At 42.5% G+C, this 24,839-nt stretch overlaps 1 protein-coding gene and 1 pseudogene across 8 annotated transcripts in view; both read right to left on the bottom strand.

The window, feature by feature from the left end:
* Nucleotides 1-24,051, bottom strand: part of TUFT1 (tuftelin 1) — a 45,285-nt gene extending 21,234 nt beyond the window's left edge. The window contains exons 1-3 of one of the 8 annotated variants that reach the window (XM_067036098.1): nt 23,864-24,035; nt 1,210-1,284; nt 694-795 (exon numbers count right to left, since the gene is read on the bottom strand). In XM_067036098.1, the coding sequence (XP_066892199.1) occupies nt 694-779 (86 nt within the window). In that variant the 5' untranslated portion in view covers nt 780-795; nt 1,210-1,284; nt 23,864-24,035. Of the gene's footprint in view, nt 1-693; nt 796-1,209; nt 1,285-23,863 lie in introns of all 8 variants that reach the window. The other 7 variants (XM_067036092.1, XM_059080752.2, XM_059080742.2 and 4 more) reach the window with 7 other exon arrangements.
* Nucleotides 21,450-21,572, bottom strand: LOC131747263 (small nucleolar RNA SNORA11; annotated as a pseudogene).
* Nucleotides 24,052-24,839: the final 788 nt, after the last annotated feature.

The following is a 24,839-nucleotide window of genomic DNA, read 5'->3' as shown; positions in this document are numbered from 1 at the left end:
AATGTGGTATATTCATTCAAGGGAATATAAAAGCAGTGAGTACTGATGTATGTTACAACGTGGCTGAACCCTGAAAATACTGTGCTAAGTGAAAGAAGCCAGATACAAAAGGCCACATGTTGTGTGATTCCATTTATATGAGATGTCTAGAAGGGGCAAATCCACAGAGACAGAAGGTAGATTGGTGATTGCCAGAAGCTAGAAGGAGTGACTGAAAATGTTGTGAAATTAGTAGTGGTGGTGGTTGCGCAACTCTGTGAACATACTAAAAACCACTGAACTGTACACTTGAACCAAGTCAATTGTATGGTATGTGAATTACATCTCAAAGAGCTGTTTTCAAAAAAGAAATAACAAAAATTGTTTTAATTTTTAAAAATAAGTTCCATAAACACACTTCCCACCGGTCTCCACAACTTCCAGCAGCTAAACATGGACAGTGGATAAGCAGCTAGAAAGGTCATCCCATCCATCCCCATGCCCGGGGCCGGGTAGGACCAAAGTCACTACAGACTGACTGTGGTCTCCTGGTGTTAATTAAGATCTTTCCAGAAGATGGCCAGGAGCTAGCATCGCAGGTCTGGTTCTTCCTAGTCAAACCACAAGGTCCCTTTGATGAAGTCAGCCATTCCCTCTCCCATGTCTATAGGGAGAAGAGAGGAGGGAGAAACAGTGGAGGTGAACTAAGCTTACCTTAATGATCTCTTCATGTCCATCGTTGGACTCCACCAGTTCTGAGGCCAGAGAATGACCAGTTGAGTGGCCAGACACCATGGCATAGGTCTTCCTGCCGGCCTACAAGAGAGAGAGAGAAAAGTGGCTCAGAAACCATACGACAAGCACAGAACTTCTGCCCCTCAAAAAATGCAGAAGAACTGCTCCTCAAAAGACTTGAAAGGTTAGTCCAATTTTCCCCTCCAAAAATTCATTTCAGAACCTCTACCAGAAGCCACAGGACAAACACAGCAGCAGCAAGAACACAGAATGGGGAAAATTAGTTGAAATTGCAGGTTAGTTTTAATTTTAATGGGGGGTCTCTCCATCCCCTAAAGCAGTGCACAATGCTGAGGTCAGCTGGGTGTGTCTGAAAGGAGATGCTCCCGGGCAGCAGAAGAGATGGCTCCAGCCAGCACTGGGACGAGGGGTCAGCAGCAAGGAAGGAGAACTGGTGGAGGGGAGGAGGCCTCACCCCACCAGAAACCTCAATACCTTCTGGGCTATGCGTTCAAGTTCATCTCCTGTCAGTTCACCCTGGAGAGTCAGCCTGAGAATGTCCACGCTGCCCTAATAATGACAATGACAGCAATAATAACCTCTTACCTTTATAGTCTACTACCAGTACACATGCACTCTTGCCAGCCCTGTGGAGTGGGCTTTATTATCACCATTTCACAGACAAGAAAAGCTGAGGTCCGGGGAGGTAACATAAGCTTGCCCAAGATCAGTTCGCTCTTAGGTGATAAGGATGTCTCCGGGGACTTTGACGGTGCTCTTTACAATGCACAGAGACTACACAGCACACTGCTCTGTGTGGTTCCAGAGGGGCTACCCTGGTCCTTGGATTACAGGAAGCACATTGCATGCACTCTCCTTTCCCCAACCCTGAAGATGGCATCCCTGGATTGGTCATCCCCAATCCAGAATTTCTGCACCTGACAGCCAACCAGGTAGTTATTGATACAGTTTATAAGACTAAGATATCCTTCCTGAACCAAACCATAGGAAGGTACATGAACCCAAACCCCTGTTTCTATGAGCCACACAGAAATTATCCAAATGAAAGCAGGCAATACAATAGATCAGCCTAACTTCAAAGGGAAAAGCAGATGTTCTTTCATAACTCAAAGAAGTTTTAAAAAACACATTGTGAGGAAGATAGAAAACCCGAGGGGGAAAGCATGCAATAAGAGGGAAAAGTGGGGGGCTGGAGATTTGCAGAGATAATAACATTGAGACAGAATCAGCAAGGCAGAGTGGACCAAATACTGCCAATAACCCATGTCATGTGTACAGGTGGACAAGAGGCTTAGCTACTTGGGCCTCTGGATCTCACTGGAAAAATAAGGGTTGGACTAAGTATCTCTAAGGCTCCTTCCAGCCTTGATATTATGGCAGCATAAAAGAGGAGTATATGCCTCTCCCATCCAACGATGGGAAGATGGGTGCTGAACTAGCCAAGATTAAAGTGACCTTGAGGTCATCTGGTCATACCCTGCCATAAGGTCCAGAAGTATAAATGCCATCTTACTCTTAACACATTTTAAGGAACCCTCCTAACCTTCCAAATGTCTTCTGGGAAGAAAGAAAGAAGAAAGAATGGACTCTGCCCAGAGAGTTGGGAGAAGCTTTTCTGGGTAGGCAATAGTCCTTCCTGCACAAGAAAGAGTGAATTGGTGGAGAAGTAATCAGTCTCTGTAGTCAGATACTTAACTCTCAGTGTTCTCGCTATAAAATGGGAATACCATCCAACTGAGGGCTTTTTGGTTGAAGATTAACTGAAAATGTATGGAGGTTGTTCTCTGCCACATAAGAGGGAGGTACTCAAATATTAGCCTCCTCCCACTTCTTGGAATGAACGCAAGTTTAAGAAAAATGGAAGACACTTCCACATGGCCCTTAAGCCTTCCCAATCCTGGCAATGTAGCTAGTTTCACAAAAACACTTAATTCCTACCAAATAAAAGCCAGACCCTTAGTGTGGCATTTAAGGCTCTCTATAGTCTGAGTCAACTCACATCTCCTGCTACTGCTCTTTATTGCCCTGGGTCCAATACGTCCCATGCCTTCCCACTTCTGTAACTTTGCTCTCATCATTTCCTTTGCCTTAAATGTTCTTTCCAATGACTATACTAACCAAAGCAATCTACAGATTCAATGCAATCCCTATCAAACTACCACTGGCATTTTTCACAGAACTAGAACAAAAAATTTCACAAGTTGTATGGAAAAACAAAAGACCCCGAATAGCCAAAGGAATCTTGAGAAAGAAAAACGGAGCTGGAAGAATCAGGCTCCCTGACTTCAGACTATACTACAAAGCTACAGTAATCAATATGGTATGGTACTGGCACAAAAACAGAAATATAGATCAATGGAACAGGATAGAAAGCCCAGAAATAAATGCATGCACATATGGTCACCTTATTTTTGATAAAGGAGGCAAGAACATACAATGGAGAAAAGACAGCCTCTTAAATAAGTGGTGTTGGGAAAACTGGACAGCTACATGTAAAAGAATGAAGTTAGAGGGCTTCCCTGGTGGCGCAGTGGTTGAGAGTCCACCTGACAATGCAGGGGACTCGGGTTCATGCCCCGGTCCGGGTAGATCCCACATGCCGTGGAGCAGCTGGGCCCGTGAGCCATGGTCACTGAGCCTGCGTGTCCGGAGCCTGTGCTCCACAACCGGAGAGGCCACAACAGTGAGAGGCCTGCGTACCGCCAAAAAAAAAAAAAAAAAAAAAAAAAGAATGAAGTTAGAACATTTCCTAACACCATACTCAAAAATAAACTCAAGGGGCTTCCCTGGTGGCATGGTGGTTGAGAGTCTGCCTGCCGATGCAGGAGACACGGGTTCGTGCCCCGGTCTGGGAAGATCCCACATGCCGTGGAGCGACTAAGCCCGTGAGCCATGGCCGCTGGGCCTGCGCATCCGGAGCCTGTGCTCCACAACGGGAGAGGCCACAACAGTGAGAGGCCCGCATGCCGCAAATAAATAAATAAAATAATAATAATAATTAAAAAAAACTCAAAATGGATTAAAGACCTAAATGTAAGGCCAGACACTATAAAACTCTTAGAGGAAAACACAGGCAGAACACTCTATGACATAAATCACAGCAAGATCCTTTTTGACCCACCTCCAAGAGAAGTGGAAATAAAAACAAAAATAAACAAATGACACCTAATGAAAATTAAAAGCTTTTGCACAGCAAAGGAAATCATAAGCAAGACGAAAAGACAGCCCTCAGAATGGGAGAAAATATTTGCAAATGAAACAAATGACAAAGGATTAATCTCCAAAATTTACAAGCAGCTCATGCAGCTCAATATCAAAAAAACAAACAACCCAACCAAAAATGGGCAGGAGACCTAAACAGAGATTTCTCCAAAGAAGATATACAGATTGCCAACAAACACATGAAAGAATGCTCAACATCACTAATCATTAGAGAAATGCAAATCAAAACCACAATGAGATATCACCTCACACCAGTCAGAATGGCCATCATCAAAAAATCTACAAACAATAAATGCTGGAGAGAGTGTGGAGAAAAGGGAACACTCTTGCTGTGTTGGTGGGAATGTAAATTGATACAGCCATTATGGAGAACAGTATGGAGGTTCCTTAAAAAACAAAAAATAGAACTGCCATATGACCCAGCAATCCCACTACTGGGCGTATACCCTGAGAAAACCATAATTCAAAAAGAGTCATGTACCACAATGTTCACTGCAGCTCTATTTACAATAGCTAGGCCATGGAAGCAACCTAAGTGTCCATCGACAGATGAATGGACAAAGAAGATGTGGCACATATATACAATGGAATATTGCTCAGACATAAAGAGAAATTAAATTGAGCTATTTGTAGTGAGGTGGATGGAGCAAGAGTCTGTCATACAGATTGAAGTAAGTCAGAAAGAGAAAAACAAATACCGTATGCTAACACGTATATATGGAATCTAAAAAAAAATGGTTATGAAGAACCTAGGGGAAGGACAGGAATAAAGATGTAGATGTAGAGAATGGACTTGAGGACACGGGGGGGGGAAGGGTAAGCTGGGATGAAGTGAGAGAGTGGCATGGACTTATATATACACTACTAAATGTAAAATAGATAGCCAGTGGGAAGCAGCCACATAGCACAGGGAGAGATCAGCTCAGTGCTTTGTGACCACCTAGAGGGGTGGGAGGGAAACACAAGAGGGAGGAGATATGGGGATATATGTATATGTATAGCTGATTCACTTTGTTATAAAGCAGAAACTAACACACCACTGTAAAGCAATTATACTCCAATAAAGATGTTAAAAAAAATGTTCTTTCCTCCCATTTTCACCAGGAGCATCTGCAAGTCCCTCAAGAGCTTGCATTCAATTGCCACATCTTCCATGACACTTCCCTACATCCTGTGGGAAACACATACTCCCTTCCCTGAGCTCCCTCTGTATCACAGGGTCTCCGGTGACACATGCCTCTCACTTATTTGTGATCCATGAGGAATTACCCCTTCTAACTGTTAACTCCTTGTGGGCAGCTGTCTGCCACAGCCCCTAACAAAGGTAAGTATTTTCTGAATGCATAGTGAGCGTTCCATGACATCTAGGTCAAGAGAACATTACAAAAGAAGAAGAAAAAATAATTTCAAAATAGCCAGAGTGGCTGCCGACTCCTTTTCCCCAGGAAACAGGCATGCATTCTGATTAAAACACAATCTCAGGAGTTCCCCAGTGGTCTAGTGTTTAGGATTTGGTGCTTTCACTGCTGTGGCCTGGGTTCAACCATGGTATTCTAACTGGAAGAGCACAGACAACTAGGCTGGATTTGGGCCCTGAGAGGTCATCTCCTCTGTTCACGTCATCAGAATCCCAGTTGGAGACAAGAAAGAGAGCAAGTTGAAGAAGTACTCAAGGAAATAATGGCTGAAGCGTCCCAAATTTGGCAAAAGACGAATCTGCAGATTCAAGGAGCTCAGCAAACATGATAAACCCAAAATTCATGCCAAGATATATTGTTATTAAACTTTTGATAACTAAAGACAAAGAAAAAATCTTGAAAGCAGCCAGAGAAAAATGACACCGGGAGAAAACACTTTGAATAACAACAGATTTCTCATCAGAAACCATGAAGGCCAGAAGAAAATGGGACACTATTTTTCAAGTGCTGGGGAAAAAAAAACCTCTCCATCAATTTTATCCCAGGAAAAATATTCATCAGGAATGAGGGGGAAATCAAGACATTCTCAGGTAAAGGAAAATTAAGAGAATTTCTTACCAGTAGACCTACACTAAAAGAATGGCTTTGAAAGTTCTCTAAACAGAAAGGAAACAATAAAAAAGGAATATTGGAACATTAGGAAGACAGAAACAACATGGATAGCAAAAACGTGGGTTAATACAATAGGCTTTCCCTCTCTCCTTGAGTTTTCTAAATTATGTTTGATGATTGAAGCTAAAAATTATAACCCCGTCTGATGTTATTCTAAATGCATACACAGGAAATATTTAAATTAATTATAAATGGCAGAGGGTAAAGGAATGTAAAGGAAGGCAAGGTTTCTATACCTCACTTAAACTGGTAATACTAGAGCAATCACTACAAAGTCTATACAAAGAAATAATACTAAGAAACACTATAAATGAATCAAAATTGAATCCTAGAAAGTGTTCAAGTGACCCACAGAAAGGCAGGGAAAAGAAAACAGAGAAATGAAGAACAGAGAGAACAAACAAAAATAAAATAGCAGACTTACCATACCAATAATTACACTAAATTTTCATGGTCTAAATACACCAATTAAAAAACAGATTGGCGGGAATTCCCTGGCAGTCCAGTGTTTAGGACTCCACATTTCTACTGCAGGGGGCCCGGATTCAATCCCTGGTTGGGGAACTAAGATCCCGCAAGCCACATGGCCATGGACAAAATAAATAAATATATAAAATAAAAATAAAAAACAGATTGGCAGAATGGATTAAAGAAAAACATGACTCATTATATGCTGTCTATAAGAAACATACTTTAAATATAAAAACATAGGCTGGTTGAAGTAAAAGAATGGGAAAAGATATGTCATGCAAATATTAATCAAAGGAATGCAGGAGTGCTGTATTAATATCAGATAATTTAAGCTCTCACTACAAGAATTTAGAAAAAGAACCAAACTCAAAGCAAGCAGGAGGAAGGAATTAATAAAGATAAGAGCATGAATAAATAAAATTTAACACAGAACAACAATAGAGAAAAACCAATGAAACAAAGAGCAGTTCTTTGAAAAGATCGATGCAAATCATAACCTCTAGCAAGACTGACAAAGAATAAAAGAGAGAGACATAAATACCAATATCAGGAATGAAACAGGATATTTCTACAGACCCTGCAGGTATTAAATTATAAGGTAATACTATGAAAAACTCTATGAACATAAATTTGACAATTTAGACAAAATGAATCAATTCTTCAAAAAATACAAACTACCACAGCTCATGTAATATGACATAGGTAATATGAATAGCCTTATAACGATTAAGGAAATTTTTAAAACTTATTTTTTAAATAATAAATTTAAGTTAATAATAAATAAGTCATAATTTAAAACTTCTCGGGAGTTCCCTGGTGACCTAGGGGTTAGGATTCCAGGCTTTCACTGCCGTGGCCCGGGTTCAATCCCTGGTGGGGGAACTGAGATCTCACAAGCGTGTGGTGAGGCCAAAAAAAATATTCTCAAGAACTATCCAGGCCCAGATGGCTCCACCGAGAATTCTACCAAATATTTAAAAAATTAACACCAATTCTATTTCTACATAATCGCATCCAGAAGATAAGAGGAGGGAACACCTCCAAATTCATTTCATGAATCTATTCTTACTGTGTGGCATCAAGACCAGACAAAGACAATTTTAAAAAGAAAAAAACAAATAAACGGACTACAAACCAACATCTCTCATGAATACAGAGATTTTGTTCTCTAACATTTTGTTAGAACATGGGTAAAAGACATGAAAAGATATATCACTGAAGAAGATATAGAGAGGGCAAATAAGCATATATAAAATGTTCAGCATCATTAGTCATTAGGGAAATGCAACTTAAACCCACAGTGAGATACCACTACACACCTATCAGAATGATTAAAACAAAAAATACACCAAATGCTGGCAAGAATGCAGAGAAACTGGATCACTCACACATTGCTTGTGGAAATATGAAGTGACACAGCCACTCTGAAAAATAGTTTGCAATTTCTTTAAAAACTAAACATACAACTACCATATGACCCAGCAATTATACTCCTGGGCATTTATCCAAAAGAAATGAAGACTTATGTTCACACAAAAACTTGCACACTAATGTTTGTAGAAGCTTTATTTGTAATACCCCAAAACTAGAAACAACCCAGATGCCCTTCAGTAGGTGAATGGTTAAACAAACTGTGGTACAGCAATACTATGGAATGCTTACCATTCAGCAATAAAAAGGAACAAATTATTGATGCATGCAACAACAATTTCCAAAGAATTATGCTAAATGAAAGAAGTCAATCACAAAAGGTTACATACTATACGATTCCATTTATGTATTGATAATAGTCTTGAAATTACAAAATTATACAAATGGAGAACAGATTAGGTGTTGCCAGGACTTAAGGAGAAGATGGAGATGGGAAGAAAGTGGGTGTGACTCTAAAAGGGCAACCTGAAGTATCTTTGTGGTGATGGAAATATTCTGTCCCTTGACTGTATTTATGTCACTATCCTGATTGTGACAGTGCACTATGGTTTTGCAAGATGTTACCACTGAGGAATGCTAAGTAAAGGGTACAGAGATCTCTATTATTTCTTATAACTGCATGCGAATCGACAACTGGTCTTTTTTTTAAAAAAAGTAATACTTCCAGAGATAAAAATTAAAGAATATAATGAAAATAATTATAATCCTGGACTTCCCTGGTGGCACAGTGGTTAAGAATCCACCTGCCAATACAGGGGACATGGGTTCAATCCCTGGTCCAGGAAGATGCCACAGGCTGTGGAGCAATTAAGCCCATGCACCACAACTACTGAGCCTGAGCCCTAGACCCTGCGAGCCACAACTACTGAGCCCGCGAGCCACAGCTACTGAAACCCATGCACTAGAGCCCATGCACCGCAACAAAGAGTAGCCCCCGCTTGCCGCAACTAGAGAAAGCCTGCGCACAGCAACGAACTCGATGTAGCAAAAAATAACTTAATTAAACAAATACATACATTTATTTAAAAAAATAATTATAGGGCTTCTCTGGTGGCGCAGTGGTTGAGAATCCGCCTGCCGATGCAGGGGATACGGGTTCGTGCCCCGGTCCAGGAAGATCCCACATGCCGCGGAGCAGCTGGGCCCGTGAGCCATGGCCGCTGAGCCTGCGCGTCCGGAGCCTGTGCTCCGCAACGGGAGAGGCCACAACAGTGAGAGGCCCGCATACCGCAAAAAAATAAAAAAATAAAAAAATAAAATAAAATAAAAAAATAATTATAATCCTACTACTCCAAAATAGCCACTATTAAAATGTTAGTGTATTCCTTATAATTTTTCTATGCATATTTTTGAAAGGCATACTACTATATACAGTTATATACTTGCTTTTTTCCCCGTTTTAATATTTCATCATTAATTTCCATCACACTAAACATTCTTCAGGGACTTCCCTGGTGGTGCAGTGGTTAAGATTCCACACTCCCAATGCAGGGGGCCTGCATTGAACCCAGGGGGCCTGGGTTCAATCCCTCATCAGGGAACTAGATCCCAAATGTATGCCGCAAGTAAGTGTTTGCATGCTACAACTAAGGAGCCCACGCACCACAACTAAGGAGCCCTTGGGCCACAACTAAGGAGTCCACATGCCACAACTAAGGAGCCCGCCTGCCACAACTAAGACCCAGCACAACCAAATAATAAACATTTTAAAAATAAATAAATAAATATTCTTCAAAATTTTCTTTTAATGGCTACTAGTATTCCACGAATAGATCAGACTAATTTATTCAGCCTACGCCCCCACCCCAGTATAGGTTCTTATCAACTTTTTGCATTTTATTTTTTATATATTTATTTTTTTATTTTAGAAAATATATTTTATTGTGATAGAATGACATGATACATAGCAGTACTTAGATCACCACCAGATTTACTGCCTGGTCCATTACTCCTCAAGCCCAACTTGATTTTCTCTCTTCTTTGCAGAAAAAGAATAGCATTTGTAACAGTTAGACCTTGGCTCAAGCACTGGCTCCAGCTTTTATTTGTTGTGTTTATTAATTTTATTCTCCCTCAGCCTTAGTTTAGTAGTTGGTAAGATGGATAGTAGAACATTTAAGTGAGAACACAGTGACTAATACACATAGACATAAAAAATGCCAGTTCCTCAAATTTGACATAACTCTCCTCTTTAAAATATTTTCCATAAGCATATTCCATACGCTTATAGGTTAAAGTAATATGCCTTGTCCTGGAAAAAGATGCATATTAACTCCTACTTCACACTATATACAAACATTAATTCCAAGTGGATTGTAGATGTAAATGTGAAAAGCAGAACAATAAAGGTTTTATAGAACACCTTTATGGCCTTGGAAAGGCAAAATTTTTCTTAACCACAGCACAAAAAAATCCTCCCCATAAAAAACGGATACATTGGACTATATTAAAATTTTGAAATTTTGTTCATCAAAAGACACCACTAAGAGAGTATGACAACCCACAGAGTACAAGATAGTCACTCTATGACTATCTGACAAAGGATACTCAGAATATATTAAGAATTCCTACAAAACAAAAAGACAAAAAAACAATGTGGTACCCTGGACTGAATCCTGGATCAGAAAAAGGACATTAGTGGAAAAGCTGGTGAAATCCAAATAAAGTCTATAATTTAGTTAATAGTATTGTATCAACACTAATGTCTTAGTTATGACAAATGCACCATGGTTATTAAGATGTTAACATTGGGGGAAATTGGGTGAAGAGCATATGAGTATTATCTTTACAACTTTTCTGTAAATCTAAAATCATTTCAAAATAGAAAGTATAATTAAAGAAAGAAAGAGGGCTTCCCTGGTGGCGCAGTGGTTGAGAGTTCGCCTGCCGATGCAGGGGACGCAGGTTCGTGCCCCGGTCTGGGAAGATCCCACGTGCCGCGGAGCGGCTGGGCCCATGAGCCATGGCCGCTGAGCCTGCGCTCTGTCACGGGAGAGGCCACAACAGTGAGAGGCCCGCGTACCGCAAAAAAAAAGAAAGAAAGTGGGGAGGGAGGGAACATGAAAGGGAGAGAGAGTGGTGCCCAACAGAAAAATGGGCAAAAGACGTCAATAGATACATCACATAAGAGGATATCCAAATGTCCAACAAACATATGAAAAGGGTTCCACCTTATTAGTCATCGTCATCAAAGAACTAGAAACTAAAACCATAAGGCGATACCTTAGTCATCAGAATGACTAAAATGAAAAAAAAAATACCAAGTTTCAGGGGCTGTGGAACGATCAGAACGGATGGTGGGTTTGCTCCTTATCACAATCACTTCGGAAGTATCTACCAAAGATGAACACATGCATACCTTATAACACAGCAATTCCACACCTGTTTATCTACTCAACAGAAATGCATACATACTTTCCCCATAAAAAACATATACTAGAATGTTCATAGTAGCATTTTTCATAATAGCCAAAAGCTAGAAATTACCCAAATGTTTTTGGAGTAGAATGGATAAACTGTGATATAGTCATACAACAGAACACTGTACAACAATGAAAAAGAATGAACTAATGTACATGCAACATGGATGAACTTTACAGAAATGTTAAGCAACAGAAGTCATATACAAAAGTATACTATATGATTCCACTTATATAAAAAGTATAAAAGCAAGCAAAACTAATATATGCTTCAGAAGTCAGGACAGTGGTTACCCTTGAGGGTGGAGGGTAGGTAATGACTAGAAGGGGACAAGAGGGGGCTTCTGTGGTACTGGTAATGATCTGCTTCTTGATCTGGGTGATGGTTAAAGAATTGCATCCAGTTTGTGAAAATTACTTGACTGTACATATATGATATATGCACTTTTATGTATGTATGTTATTGTTTAATATACATAAATGTATGCTTTTTTTTAAAAAGCAAACAAAAAAATTTAAAATGCCTTATTGTAGCATTAAAGTCCCCATATGATCAGACCTATCACAGTATATATCACATAATGACTCCCACCAGTACCCCACCTGTACCCTACATTAGCTATCCCAAACATTCCTGATCCAATTGCAGGAAGGCATCCAAATCCAAATTTCTATTTCTGTTGATGAGTTTTCTAAAGCAATACACACTCCCACCTTCCCACAAGTGTACATGTCGTTTTCTCCTCCAGGGATATGCTTCCCTCCCTTGCCTCCCTGGAGAATTCCCAGTCAGCCTTGAAGGCTCAGCTCTAAGGGTCCTACCCTAGCACTCCTTAGTCAGAGCCTGTTCCTGCAACCACTGCACCCTACATATCCTACACTATAACACTGGCCCCCTTCCTTCATAACTACTTATTCATTCATCTCCCCAATAAAATCATAAGCTCCCTGAAGACCTCGATGGCTTATTTAGTACAGTGCCTTGCTTACAGCGGGCATATCAAAGCATATGTGTTGTGTGAATTTCAGGTAATGTGGTCTGGGATTTTCCCAATTCTCTTTCTTTTGAGACTATTAGACTCCTCAGTTTAGAGAAGCGGTATGGAATACTGGAAAAAAGCAGACATGAAAAGGGGAAAACAAGAAAAAAAAAGAAAAATGAGCAAAGACCAAGAAAGGCAACCATAAGAAGAAATATAAGTGGCTAATAAATATATGAAAGATGCTCAACCTTACCATTAATCAAGGAAATGCAAATTAAAATAATAATGAGTTATCATTTGGGGGGAATTTCATTAAATTCTGATTTTAAAAGTGTAAGATAAGACACATAGAAGTATGCTCACAGCAGCACTGCTTGCAATGGCAAAACACTGGAAACAACCCAAATGATGCACTGACAAGTAAATGGATGAATACAATCTGGCATATTAGTACAATGAACTACAGCTACATGCTTTGACATGAGGAATCTCAAAATTAATGTTATGCAAAAATGTAAGCAGTAGAATATAGATGATACCATGTATACAAAGTTCAAAACATGTCAAACTAAGCAATATATTACTTGAGCATGTAGTAAAAGTATAATAAAAAGCAAGAAAATAAACACAAAATTCACAAATTCTGTGGAGGAAGCAGAGGGGTTATGATCCAGAAAGGACACCAGGGGGCTTCAAAAGTATTAGTAATGTTCTGTTTCTTAACCTGGTTGTTCAGTACACCAGGACCATTTTATTGCTATGCTTTAAAACTTCCCGTATAGGGACTTCCCTAGTGGTCCTGTGGTTAAGACTCCGTACTTCCACTGCAGGGCACATGGCACGGTTCGATCCCTGGTCATCAGGGAACTAAGACCCCACAGGCCACACGGTGTGGCCAAAAAAAAAAAAAACCAAAAACCAAAAACTTCCCATATACACAAGAATCCTTTCTTGCTGTTCAGTAAAGTGAGTGAGTTACTTCATGTGAATCCTACAGAAATATCATTTTTATTTTTATTTTTAAAAATATTTATTTATTTGGCTGCATCGGGTCATAGTTGCAGCACACGGGATCTTCGTTGCAGCATGCGGGCTCTTTGTTGCCACGCAAGGGCGCTAGAGCATGCGGGCTCAATAGCTGCAGTGCTCAGGCTCTCTAATTGTGGCGTGCAGGCTCAGTAGTTGTGGCGCACCGGCTTAGTTGCCCCGCAGCATGTGGGATCTTAGTTCCCTGACCAGGGATCGAACCCCGGTTCCCTGTATTGAAAGGCAAATTCTTAACCACTGGACCACCAGGGAAGTCCGAGAAATATCATTTTTAGATCAAGTGACTGGCAAATTTTAAAGATACTGATAATACCTAGGGTTGGTGAGGATGCAGGGAAAAAGACTAATCTCCCATGTATATCGTTGAAGATTATAAAAGTATTTTTAGAAACTAATTTGGCGATATTAATAAAGAGTTTGCATATTTTATAAACCCTTTGAGTAATTCCACTTTTACAAATATGGCCTATGAAAATCCATGCATATTTGCCCAAAGATATGTGTGTAAAACTGTTGACTGCAATACTCTTTACAATAGTTAAAGACGTGGAAACAGCATAAATATTCTTGAGTAAGTGAGTGTGTGAGTCAAGTATGGTAACATCCACACCATGAAATACTACACTGCTAATAAATAAACCTCTATAAGTTGACAGGAAAAGGCCTCCAAAACATATTAAGTGAAAAAAAAGCAAGTCACAAATTCACTCATAAAATATGACTTCTTATTTATTTAAGTACATACCTATGTTAATAGTATTGGTAACTGCCGGTTCCTAAATAAATCAGTTACTACATGCTGAGCCCTACTGGGCGCTGTTCTAAATGCTTTACATGTATTAACTCATTTAATCCTCACAACACAACTATATGGTATGTATAAGTTCCCATTTTATAGACAAGAAAACTGAGGCACAGAAGTTAAGCATCTTGCCCAAGGTCATATAACTAGTAAGGAGCAAAGCCAGGATTCAAACCCAGGCCCTGTGGCTCCAGAGTCTGTGCTCCTACCAACCATGCCACATTGGCATTTCTTGAAAGTAAGCACAACAGAAAAGCACTGAATTCATATACACTAAGCTAGAGAAAGTCAAGGGAGTCAAGGGACTTTCAGTCCATATACTTTTATAGTGTTTTAAACTTCTGCAACAAAAATGTATTTGTGTGACATTCCTATAATAAAATATGTAAAATAAAGAGAAGGAAAGAAAAAGTACTAAACTTAGAGGTGGGATCTGAGTCCGACCCCCACTAATCCTTGAGCAAATCATTTTATTTCTCTGGGTAATTTTCCATCTACAAAATGGGGGTAATAATACCTACCTTGCCTACACTTTAGGCAGGGTAGGTAGATGTGTAGGAACAGTGTGAAAGTGCTTTGCAAACCATAAATCACTTCACAAAAGTAAGGCAGCATTAACTTTCCCAAGGAGCTCTGGAAAGACTGCAAGGGAGGAGAGTAGGTGAGACAAACTGTCTAAAAGAAGCCTGTGAATAAATCTAGGGTTCTCTCTGGCACCTCATCCTCTAGAACCAGAGGATCCAGTCTGTAAGGCCACAGACTTCACCCCACAACCCCAAACCACAGCCAAGAAGGAAAACCCAGGCCCCTCTCTGCTTGGTGCCATCGGTTGTTTTCTGGGGCTGGAGTGACCCCAAGACTGCGAGCAGGCTCCAGGGAGCTTTAGGAACACCCCAAGATGTCTAGCAGGGTTGTCCCCACTGGGTACTCTCTGAACGGCAAGATAGGAAGGGGAGCCATCTTCTCTAAGGAAAAAGGAACAGAGCTAATCACAAGGTAAGCAGTCTCTAACCTCATAAACATTCTTGGGGAGAAGCCCAGCCACCTCCAAATTATAGGAAGCCTCTCCACTCTGTTCAAACAAATCTCCAGCTGTGACTCACTCCTCAGAGCGGGGAGGGGGTAAACACATAGCTGAGGGCTTAGAGATCAAGACGCTAAGGAGGAGCGATATGGAGATATATCAGGCAGGCCCCAGAGGTTCTCACATCACTGGCTCATGTGAATAGGGGAAAGATCTATGGGAAAATAGGTTTCCCCAGCTCCCACTCCCCAGGCTGCGATGAGGGCCATGAGGACTGGATGGCAGGTGAGGATCAAGGGACTCCGAGAAGGAAGTAAGGGAAGTGGAAGACTGCCCGTGAACTGGAAACCAGCATCCTTAATTTATCCTCTCCCTATAACCCACTCCTCCACCATTTTGTCCCTCAGTCCTGTTCCCTGTTCCCACTGGGAACGTACATGGTCTCTCAAGCTGCTACAGCAGCAGCCACATCAATTTTCCCCTTCTGAGAAATGGGAATAGCCAGCACCTTGAAACAAAGGTTCCCAAGAGGTCAGGATGAGGAAAGCCCCATTAAAGTCAAAGAGGCCATATGCAGTGGTTCGGGGATGACCCTCTCTTGGCTGAGACTCCTAACCCACTCAGCTCACAGATCTCAGGTACCCTTGGTCCTGCCTTTTGCAGGGCTCTCTAGGTCAGAGATGGCCCTTTGTTTGGGATGGCACAAAGAATCATTCCTGCTCCTCCCACAGATTAACCAACAGAACAGGTATTCGATTGTTGTCTGGCTACCCGCCCGCAGGCATGGGCTGGACAAGCTCTATGCAGAGGGCTGACCAGGGTGACTGGGAGGTGAAATGAGAAAAAGGGATTTAGGGTGGCACCCTAAATGGGGCAGCCCTTCTCATTCCCTGGATCCCTAGCACAGGGAAACACCAGGGCCTGGAAGTGAGAGTGTGTACATAGAGGGAGGTAGGCTCCTGAACTCTCCACTCTGAGGAAGACACCCTTTTGCTCAGCCAATCTCCCTTCACGAAACCCACCTAGTGCCCAGCCAGCCTGGAATTCCCAGTTCCCCAGCACCCTCTCTCCCCTCTCTAGTCTCTGATTACCTTGCTTTGTGATTTTTGCTTCTTTGCCTCCAGGCCCTAGAAGACCATTTCCTCTTCTTTCCCCTGTATTTTCTTCTCTTCCTGCCCCTGCTGGCTAGGCTTAAATCTGGGCCAACAGCCTCCCTGGCGCATACCTGTTCCCTCAACTAAACCTCCCCACCCCTAGGAGACAAAGGTGTTTCACAAGACTCTGCATCGTGACCCAAAGAGGCACATACCACAATTACCAGCAGGCGAGGAAGCCTGTCCCACATGCTCTGAGCACGTGTGTGTAGAACCAAAACCATCTGCGTGCACACACCACCCCACTACTCCCACCCGGGAGAAATATGGGCAAACTTTGGCGCCCAAAGCCTCGTGACTGGGTAAGCCTCCTCACCCCGATCCTCCCACAGAGCCCAGGATTCCCCAAATTCCTGCCAGGCTTGGAGACATCAGCTGTAGTGCTCCTGAAGGTGAGAACTTGACAATGGATGGGGGAGATGGAATGGGGTGAGGAGGAATTTATGGGCTGAGCTTGAGGCAGGTCTCATGAGTGGAAGGAACAGGCAGTCACCAAACTTGAATGGTTCCTCTGCCCAGGAGTTTCTTCCCCACCCAGGTGTCACAGCCAGGGCTTCCACCGTTTTAGAATTCACTCATTCCTTTGGAGTAAGCATCAATGACTCCAGATGAATCCCCTTTTAAAATGCAAATATTATCACCCAGTAATTCCAATCCTAGGTATTTCTTTCCAAGAGAAAATAAAATGTAAGTCCACATAAAAACTTGTAAACAAATGTTCATAGCAGCATTATTCACAATAGACAAAAAGAAGAAACAACCCACTAATAAGGACCTACTGTCTAGCACAGGGAACTCAACTCAATACTCTGTAATGGGCTACATGGGAAAAGAATCTAAAACGAGTGGATATACATATACGTATAACTGATTCACTTTCCTGTACACCTGAAACTAACACAACATTGTAAATCAACTATACTCCAATAAAAATTTTTTTTAAAAAAGAAGAAAGAACCCCAAAGTCCACTAACATTTATTCATGATGAACATGTCATAATATATCCATACAATGGAATATTATTCATCCAAAAGAAGGAATGAAATACTGATTCATGTTACAACATGGATCAACCTTAAAACATGCTAATTGAAGGAAGCCAGTCACAAAGTATCACATGTTATATGATTACCTTTAGATAAAATATCTAGAATAAGCAAATCATAGAGAAAGAAAGTAGACTGGTGGGATTGGGGGGGTGTTGGAAGAAAATGGGGAGTGACTGCTAATGGGTCAGGATTTCTTTATGGGGTGATGAAAGTGTTCTAAAAGTTGTGCTGATGAATATACTACTGTGAATATACTAAAAACCAATGAACTGTATACTTTAAATGGGTGATATGTACAGTATGTGAATTATATCTCAATAAAGCTGTTATAAAAAGAAAATGAGGCCCATAGAAAGCCTTCAGTGAATTACAGCTTTAGTTTAAAAAAAAAAAAGAGGGGCTCAGGAAAGACTGGGCATGTAACTAAGGCAGCTTCTGAGGTCCTAAAGGAATGACACCTATTCTAGGGTAAAGACAAAGGTTCAGACTGCAACTGATATAAAATTTCAAATCCACTCAGGCATTGAGAGAACCTCTCTGGCCTAGACTGACCAACATAAAAAAAGTAGAGAGGACTGGTGGCGGGTAGGGGAGGGGAGAGCAAATATTCTAAGGAAGGGTAACACTGATAGGATACTTAAAGGGAATCACTTTATCAGAGTCCAGTGCATCGTGTGATACCAGCTGCCTTGGCCATGATTTCAGAAAAAGGAGGAGGAGGAAAGGAGCCCAGAGTGGGACGCTAAAATATGAACCCTGACTATCACTCTAAGACAGTCCTAGCTGAGTTGGGACTAGCGAAGGTTATGCAGGTCTTCACTCTGGGTCTACCAATAGGTCCCTTCTAATCCTCAAGACCCTCCACTGGCAGAGGAAAGGGGAAAGGAACATGTAAGAGCAAAGATCAACATAATGAGAAGGAGAAAACCTTGACCAGACCACAGAGTTCCCAGACTCTTTCTCCATCCCTTGACTGGGGCAAGATAAAACACTCTAGCCAGTAAGTAACAGAAAATAACAACTAACATCTGAGCACCTACCATGTGCCAGGCATTGTGCTTAATGTTTCATATGCATTCTTCACAACAACCTTATGAGAAGGGTGCAATTATTATCCCCATTTTAAGGAGGAGAAAACTGAGACTGAAGAGATAAAGTAATTTACCAAAGTGATCTTGGGCAAAGCAAACACTGAAGCCCTGACTCTAGTCCACTGGGTCAGATTCCCACAACCAGGCTCTTAACCACAATGTTATTAATAGAATCAGAGTTTAGTCAAAAATTGTGATATACCGAAAATGGGCAGAAGACCTAAACAGACATTTCTCCAAAGTAGACATACAGATTACCAACATGAAAAGATGGTCAACATCACTAATCATTAGAGAAATGCAAATCAAAACCACAAAGAGGTATCACCTCACACCGGTCAGAATAGCCATCATCAAAAAATTTACAGGGCTTCCCTGGTGGCGCAGTGGTTGAGAGTCCACCTGCCGATGCAGGAGACGCGGGTTCATGCCCTGGTCCGGGAAGATCCCACATGCCGCGGAGCAGCTAAGCCCGTGAGCCATGGCCGCTGGGCCTGCGCGTCCGGAGCCTGTGCTCCGCAACGGGAGAGGCCACAACAGTGAGAGGTCCGCATACCGCAAAAAAAAAAAAAAAAAAATTTACAAATGATAAATGCTGGAGACGGTATGGAGAAAAGGGAACCCTCCTGCACTGTGGGTGGGAATGTAAATTGCTACAGCCACTATGGAGAACAGTATGGAGGTTCCTTAAAAAACTAAAAACAGAGCTACCCAGCAATCACACTACTGGGCATATGCCCTGAGAAAACTGTATTCAAAAAGATACATGTACCCCGGTGTTCATTGCAGCACTATTTACAATAGCCAGGACATGGAAGCAACCTAAATGTCCATTGACAGATGAATGGATAAAGAAGATGTGGCACATATATACAATGGAATATTACTCAGCCATAAAACGGAATAAAACTGAGTTATTTGTAACGAGATGGATGGACCTAGAGTCCATACAGAGTAAAGTAAGTCAGAAAGAGAAAAATACCGTATGCTAACATGCATATACGAAATCTAAAAAAACAGTATTGATGAACCTTGTGGCAGGGAAATAATAAAGATGCAGACATAGAGAACGGACTTGAGGACACAGGGGGAAAAGGGAAGCTGGGACGAAGTGAGAGAGTAGCATTGACGTATATACAATACCAAATGTAAAACAAATAGCTAGTGGGAAGCAGCCGCATAGCACAGAGAGATCAGCTTGGTGCTTTGTGACCACCTAGAGGGGTTGGTGCGAGGGAGGCTCAAGAGGGAGGAGATATGGGGATATATGTATATGTATAGCTGATTCACTTTGTTCTAAAGCAGAAACTAACAAAGCATTGTAAAGCAATTATACTATAATAATGATATAAAAAAATTGTGATATAATTTCTTTGGGAAGATGAGAGAAAGAAAGGGGAGCATGTACGTTGTGGGAGTATAAACCTTCCTATAATTCCTACAATAGGAAGTCAATGATGTCTAAAACTGATAAATCATAAGCATACTATTTAGAAACATGGCAGTAAACACTAGAAAGAGCTAAAAGAGTTAAAAGTGGTAACTTCCATGGGGCAGGCCTTGGGCAGGGAACTGCTTACAATTTTCTTTTAAAGGCCTTTTGATATTAATAGATCTTTTTAAAATCATACACATATATTCCTTTGATAAAAAATGATTAAAAAGGAAAAAGAAAGAAAATCAAAGATCATGCAAATCAAAGTCTACTGTTGCTCTTGCCACAGTTTCCATACTCCTCCACTGATATCAGCACTTGGGTTTGGCTTTGGAGAATCTCCCTCCTTCACTGGGCAATCTGGTGGGCCTGTCAATCAAGGAACCCCAACATGCCCTGGCCAAGCGGGGGAAGGGGCCAGTGACACCTTCTTGGAATCTTGAGCAGAATGGCAAAAAGACCTAAAACAGCTGGAAACACTTCTCCCAGAAGTAGAAACCCTCCATTAGTACCTTCCACTTACCCAGGCCCCAGGACTCCCTTGGTTCGGACTTTTTAAGCTCTCCCTTAAATCCTCTGAGTTGCCCATTTCCGTCTAATAAATTCCTCTTTTGCTTAAGTTAGCTGGAGCCACTCTCTGTTGCTTATAATAAGGGAACTTAATGGGAATGTTTAAAAAAAATGAGTTTTTAAAATTTGGTTAATCTGTGCTTTTATTTGCCAGTGTAACTTACTACAGTGGTTTGCAAACTTTTTTGACCTAAAAAATACATTTTACATCACAATCAAATAAACACAGACACACACATACATAATATGTATACACAGATATAACTGAAACAAAAGTTTTGCCAAAATGTCTACCTTAACACTCTGAGAGTGTTAATTATATTTCTTTTTTTAAAGACTTTATTGCTTTTAGAGCAGTTTTAGGTTTACAACAAAATTAGCAGAAAGGTACAGAAATTTCTCATATACCTCCCCACACACATGCATAGCCATTATCAATATCATTCACCAGAATGGTACTTTTTAACCAAAGATGAACATACATTGATACATCGTAATCACCCAACATCCACAGATCACCTTAGGGTTCACTCTAATGAAGTGAATGGTGCTGCACGTTCTATGGGTTTGGACAAAGGTATAATGATATATATCCATCATTATAATATAATACAAAGCATTTTCACTGCCCTAAAAAACTTCTGTACTCTGTGTATTCATCTCCCCTCTCCCCCCAGACTCCTGGCATCCGCTGATCTTTTTACTATCTCCATAGTTTTACCTTTTCCAGAATGGCATATAGTTGGAATCTCTTTCTTTCTTTCTGAAAAGAGAGTTCAAAGCCTTTATGCCTATAAGACCACTCATGGCCCACCCATGCATGGACTAGACAGGATCTAAAAGGCAAACTCTTCTAATACTGCAACTTTTCATCTAATATTGAGCCCTGTCCCACTGGTCCTGCCCAGTGGAGGTACAGGGGGACACCTGTAGGGTATTTGTTCATAGGAAGGCCACAAGTTTTGTGCCCCTTGTTACAATGATTCCTGTTGGGTGTGCTGTAAACAGAGGAACCATTTCTTCCGGCTTCCTGCTCTGAGCACATCTATTTCTTTTTTAACGCTGGTTCTGACCCACTAAGTTGATCTCAGTGACTATGTGATTATGATCAGCAGTTTGAAAAAAAAAACACTGGCTCCCTGCACCTGCCACATCTGCCTCCAACAATAAAAGCAACCCAGAGAATGCATTAGCCATATTTCCATGTCCATGTGTAGTGCACTGAGGCATATGGTCTGGCTGGTGGAGAAATACCAACACAGTCCCAGGGTCCTGATATTCACAAGGACACACCAGACAGTTAAACTGTCTACCCTGCAGACACCAGAAGAAACATCTGTTCGTTTATTTATTCACTCTCTCACTTTACACATGCACTGAAAACTCCTTCAATGGTGTGAATATACAAGAGGTTCCTGGAGACTGTCCAGAGCCATAAATTCTATCTGCAGGATGGCTCAGAAGAGAGGAATCCAAGGAAAAAGCTTGTCCCCTGACTGATGGATTGTTTACGATCTCCTCCCCTTCCTTAAGAGCTCAGGAATGTCTCTAACACCAGACCTCAGCGATAGTTATGTCATTCCCACCTTTGAAGTCAAATAACTCTCAAGCCCAGCCTAGAAAGAAGGAATAAAGGGAATTTCTGTCTCCCCCTCATTCTAGAGGTCTCTGATAAGCTTCAAACTAATCTATGGCTGGAGATTGTCTGAATTCCTTGCTATTTTTCAATCCACTATTTTCCCCCACCAGACAAGCAGCAAAACATCAAGGGATGGAAGAGAGTGTCAATTCATTCTCAACACTGCCAATGCCTTAGACATAAGACTTCTGGATCTCTTTTCTACAGCAAGCAAAAAGAAGCCCAAACACCCTTCACCTTTATTTTCCTCATACCCCGTTCCCTGCCTCAACCATCTCCAAACAGTGAGCAAGCTCATGGAGTAGGACTTGGGGCTGACACAATAGAGGATGGATCTTTTCCATCTACTGAAGATGAGGAATGGAGGTACTGGGGTTGGGCAGTAGCAAGACCTGAATTGTAATGTGGTAGAAACTCTCACAGCCTGGGCAGAAACAGAGAGGGGACTGTGAACAGAATTAAGTGATCATCTATACCCTAAACTTGAAATGATAAACTATTCAACAAATATTCTTTGAAGAGCCATAATTCAGGTGCACATGGGTTAACTCTATCTCAAGGGCATGCTGAGAGAGGAAGAGGGGAAGGGAATCAGAATCGGAGTGGAGTGGGGGAAAGGGAGGCATACAAACGCCCCATCACCTTGTCTCTCATTTCACTCTCCCCCCACACACAATAGCTTGGAAATTGATGAAATAATACACACCCATTCTGGGTTAAGTTCCCCAGCAGACCTAGAAACACTCAGCCACAAGTTACCCTCCTCTGCCTCTGGAGAGGAAGAATCATACGGTCTGCTGGGGTGGGGAGGAGACTAGGTACTGGGAGCCAAGGAAGTGAGGGGAGCTCGGCAGATCGGTTAGCACTGGAGCAGACGGGTGAGCACTCACTCCTCTCCCACTCTCACTCCGTCCAGAAGCTCTCGTGTAAGTCACTTCCCTCCCCTTCTCAGCCCAGGTTCTGGCATCCCCTCCATCCACTTGCCCCGGGCTTGAAGGCAAAACCAACAACACGTCTCAGGAAGCTATCGGTTGGCCGATGGGGGGAGGGGAGCAGGAGACCCTCCATGGGGGAAAGAAGAGAAATCCTCTTTCAGCAGAGAGGTGACCCTCAAGCAGACAGCCCTATCCCCCCCTAGCGAAAGGTAAGAGTCCCTGGCCAATCTCAGCGTACCGGGAGTTCTACCGCCCCCACCCTCCAGTCGAAGCCCCAGGATTTCAATCTCTACCCTTTGTCTTGCTACTGCTCACCCAAAGCCCCAGGAAGTTCTTTAAAGGGCCCCTGAGGTCACCAGGACCCACAGAAAAGCCTAATCCCCCTCGTTGGGAACCAAAGTCCAAAAGCGCACAGGGATCCCGTCCCTGGAGCTCATTCTCCTACGACGCAATCTAGCAGCGCACAGGACGCCTGAGCAGCGCGCACCCGGAGACCCGCGCTCAGTTCCGGGCAGGAGCCGCAGTGTCCTCCCAAAGGACAGGGACGCCCCTTGTCCTCGAGCCTCAAAACAGTCTTCATCCCGCAACTCCCCAGGATTCCACCGCCCGCCGCGAAGCGGCAGAAAAAGAGAAGTGCCGCGAGGAGCTGACCGCACCGAGAGCTGCACCAGGTGATGTCAGCGAACTCCTAGCTGGGCATTGGAAGGGCGAAATTAGAAACCGAGAATACCGAGCGAGGGAGGCGGTGCGGACACTTTTTCTTACCGCGGTCTGCCCCTCCGGGTGCACATCCACCAATGTACACCAGCTACGCGTCCCGTTCATCTTCCGCTGGGGTCGCACCTGGGACCCCAACCCTGGGCCCTGCGCTCCGGATTCTCCTAGACTGGCGCGCGCCGAACCTTCCCTTGTAGAGGCGCGTCACGGGCGGAGGCACGATAGGACACGCCCCCAGGACGCCGTTCGCCAACGAGCGAGCAAAGGGATGAAGTGGGCGTGGCCTAGACGTTTCAGGGCACGCCCGTCTGCGCTCTCTCAGATTTACCTAAAGGTGGGGCTTGGGAGCTGCTTATCTGCTTAACTGAAGTTTTGCCTAGCGTTATGTATGGTTGTACCTCAAACATTAGTCTTGCCCTCTCCTTTCAACTCCAAGACCAGTATTGGTAAGACAGAATCACCCTGCCTGCCCCTAGAGGATGAGGAGTTCAGAAAAAGCTTCCATACATTCTCCTCTCCCTACACATAGGCCAGCCTGTAGGCTTTGTGGAGCTGAGCAAACATTTCCTCCACTGTACAGGCTCCCAAGACCAACTCACATAGACTGGCCTAAGCCAGTTTGGCAGGTGCCCTTCCCTGGCAGGAAGCCCAGGCCAAAGGCAAAGCTAGCTTGGCTCTGGGTGGGGCTTGTTTTGCAGAAGCTATTATACCAAAGCTGCCCTAATATGGATGGGAGAGGTGGGACACACTGCCTTAAAAGGAATTTGCATTCTTGAGAAGGGATGAACCTCAACTTCTCCAGTGGCATTTGCTCTCTAAGCCCTGGTTAGCATCTTAAGGGCCAAGAATAGAGGATGGCCAAGCAGGACCTTGGAGCCTCTTCCAGCCCAACTGCCCTCAGCAGGTGGCGTCTCCACTGGGCTATGGTCCACATGGATACCAGACAAGAAGAGGTCTGACCCACTCTTGAGTGGGCAGAACCCCTAAATATGGCAATAGGCTCTGGTGAACAGCTAGCTCCCTC

Source organism: Kogia breviceps, chromosome 1 (genome assembly GCF_026419965.1).
Source record: "Kogia breviceps isolate mKogBre1 chromosome 1, mKogBre1 haplotype 1, whole genome shotgun sequence".
Lineage (NCBI taxonomy): Eukaryota > Metazoa > Chordata > Mammalia > Artiodactyla > Physeteridae > Kogia > Kogia breviceps.
The sequence above is the reverse complement of the archived record's forward strand: the minus strand, read 5'-3'. Positions and strand labels throughout refer to the sequence as shown.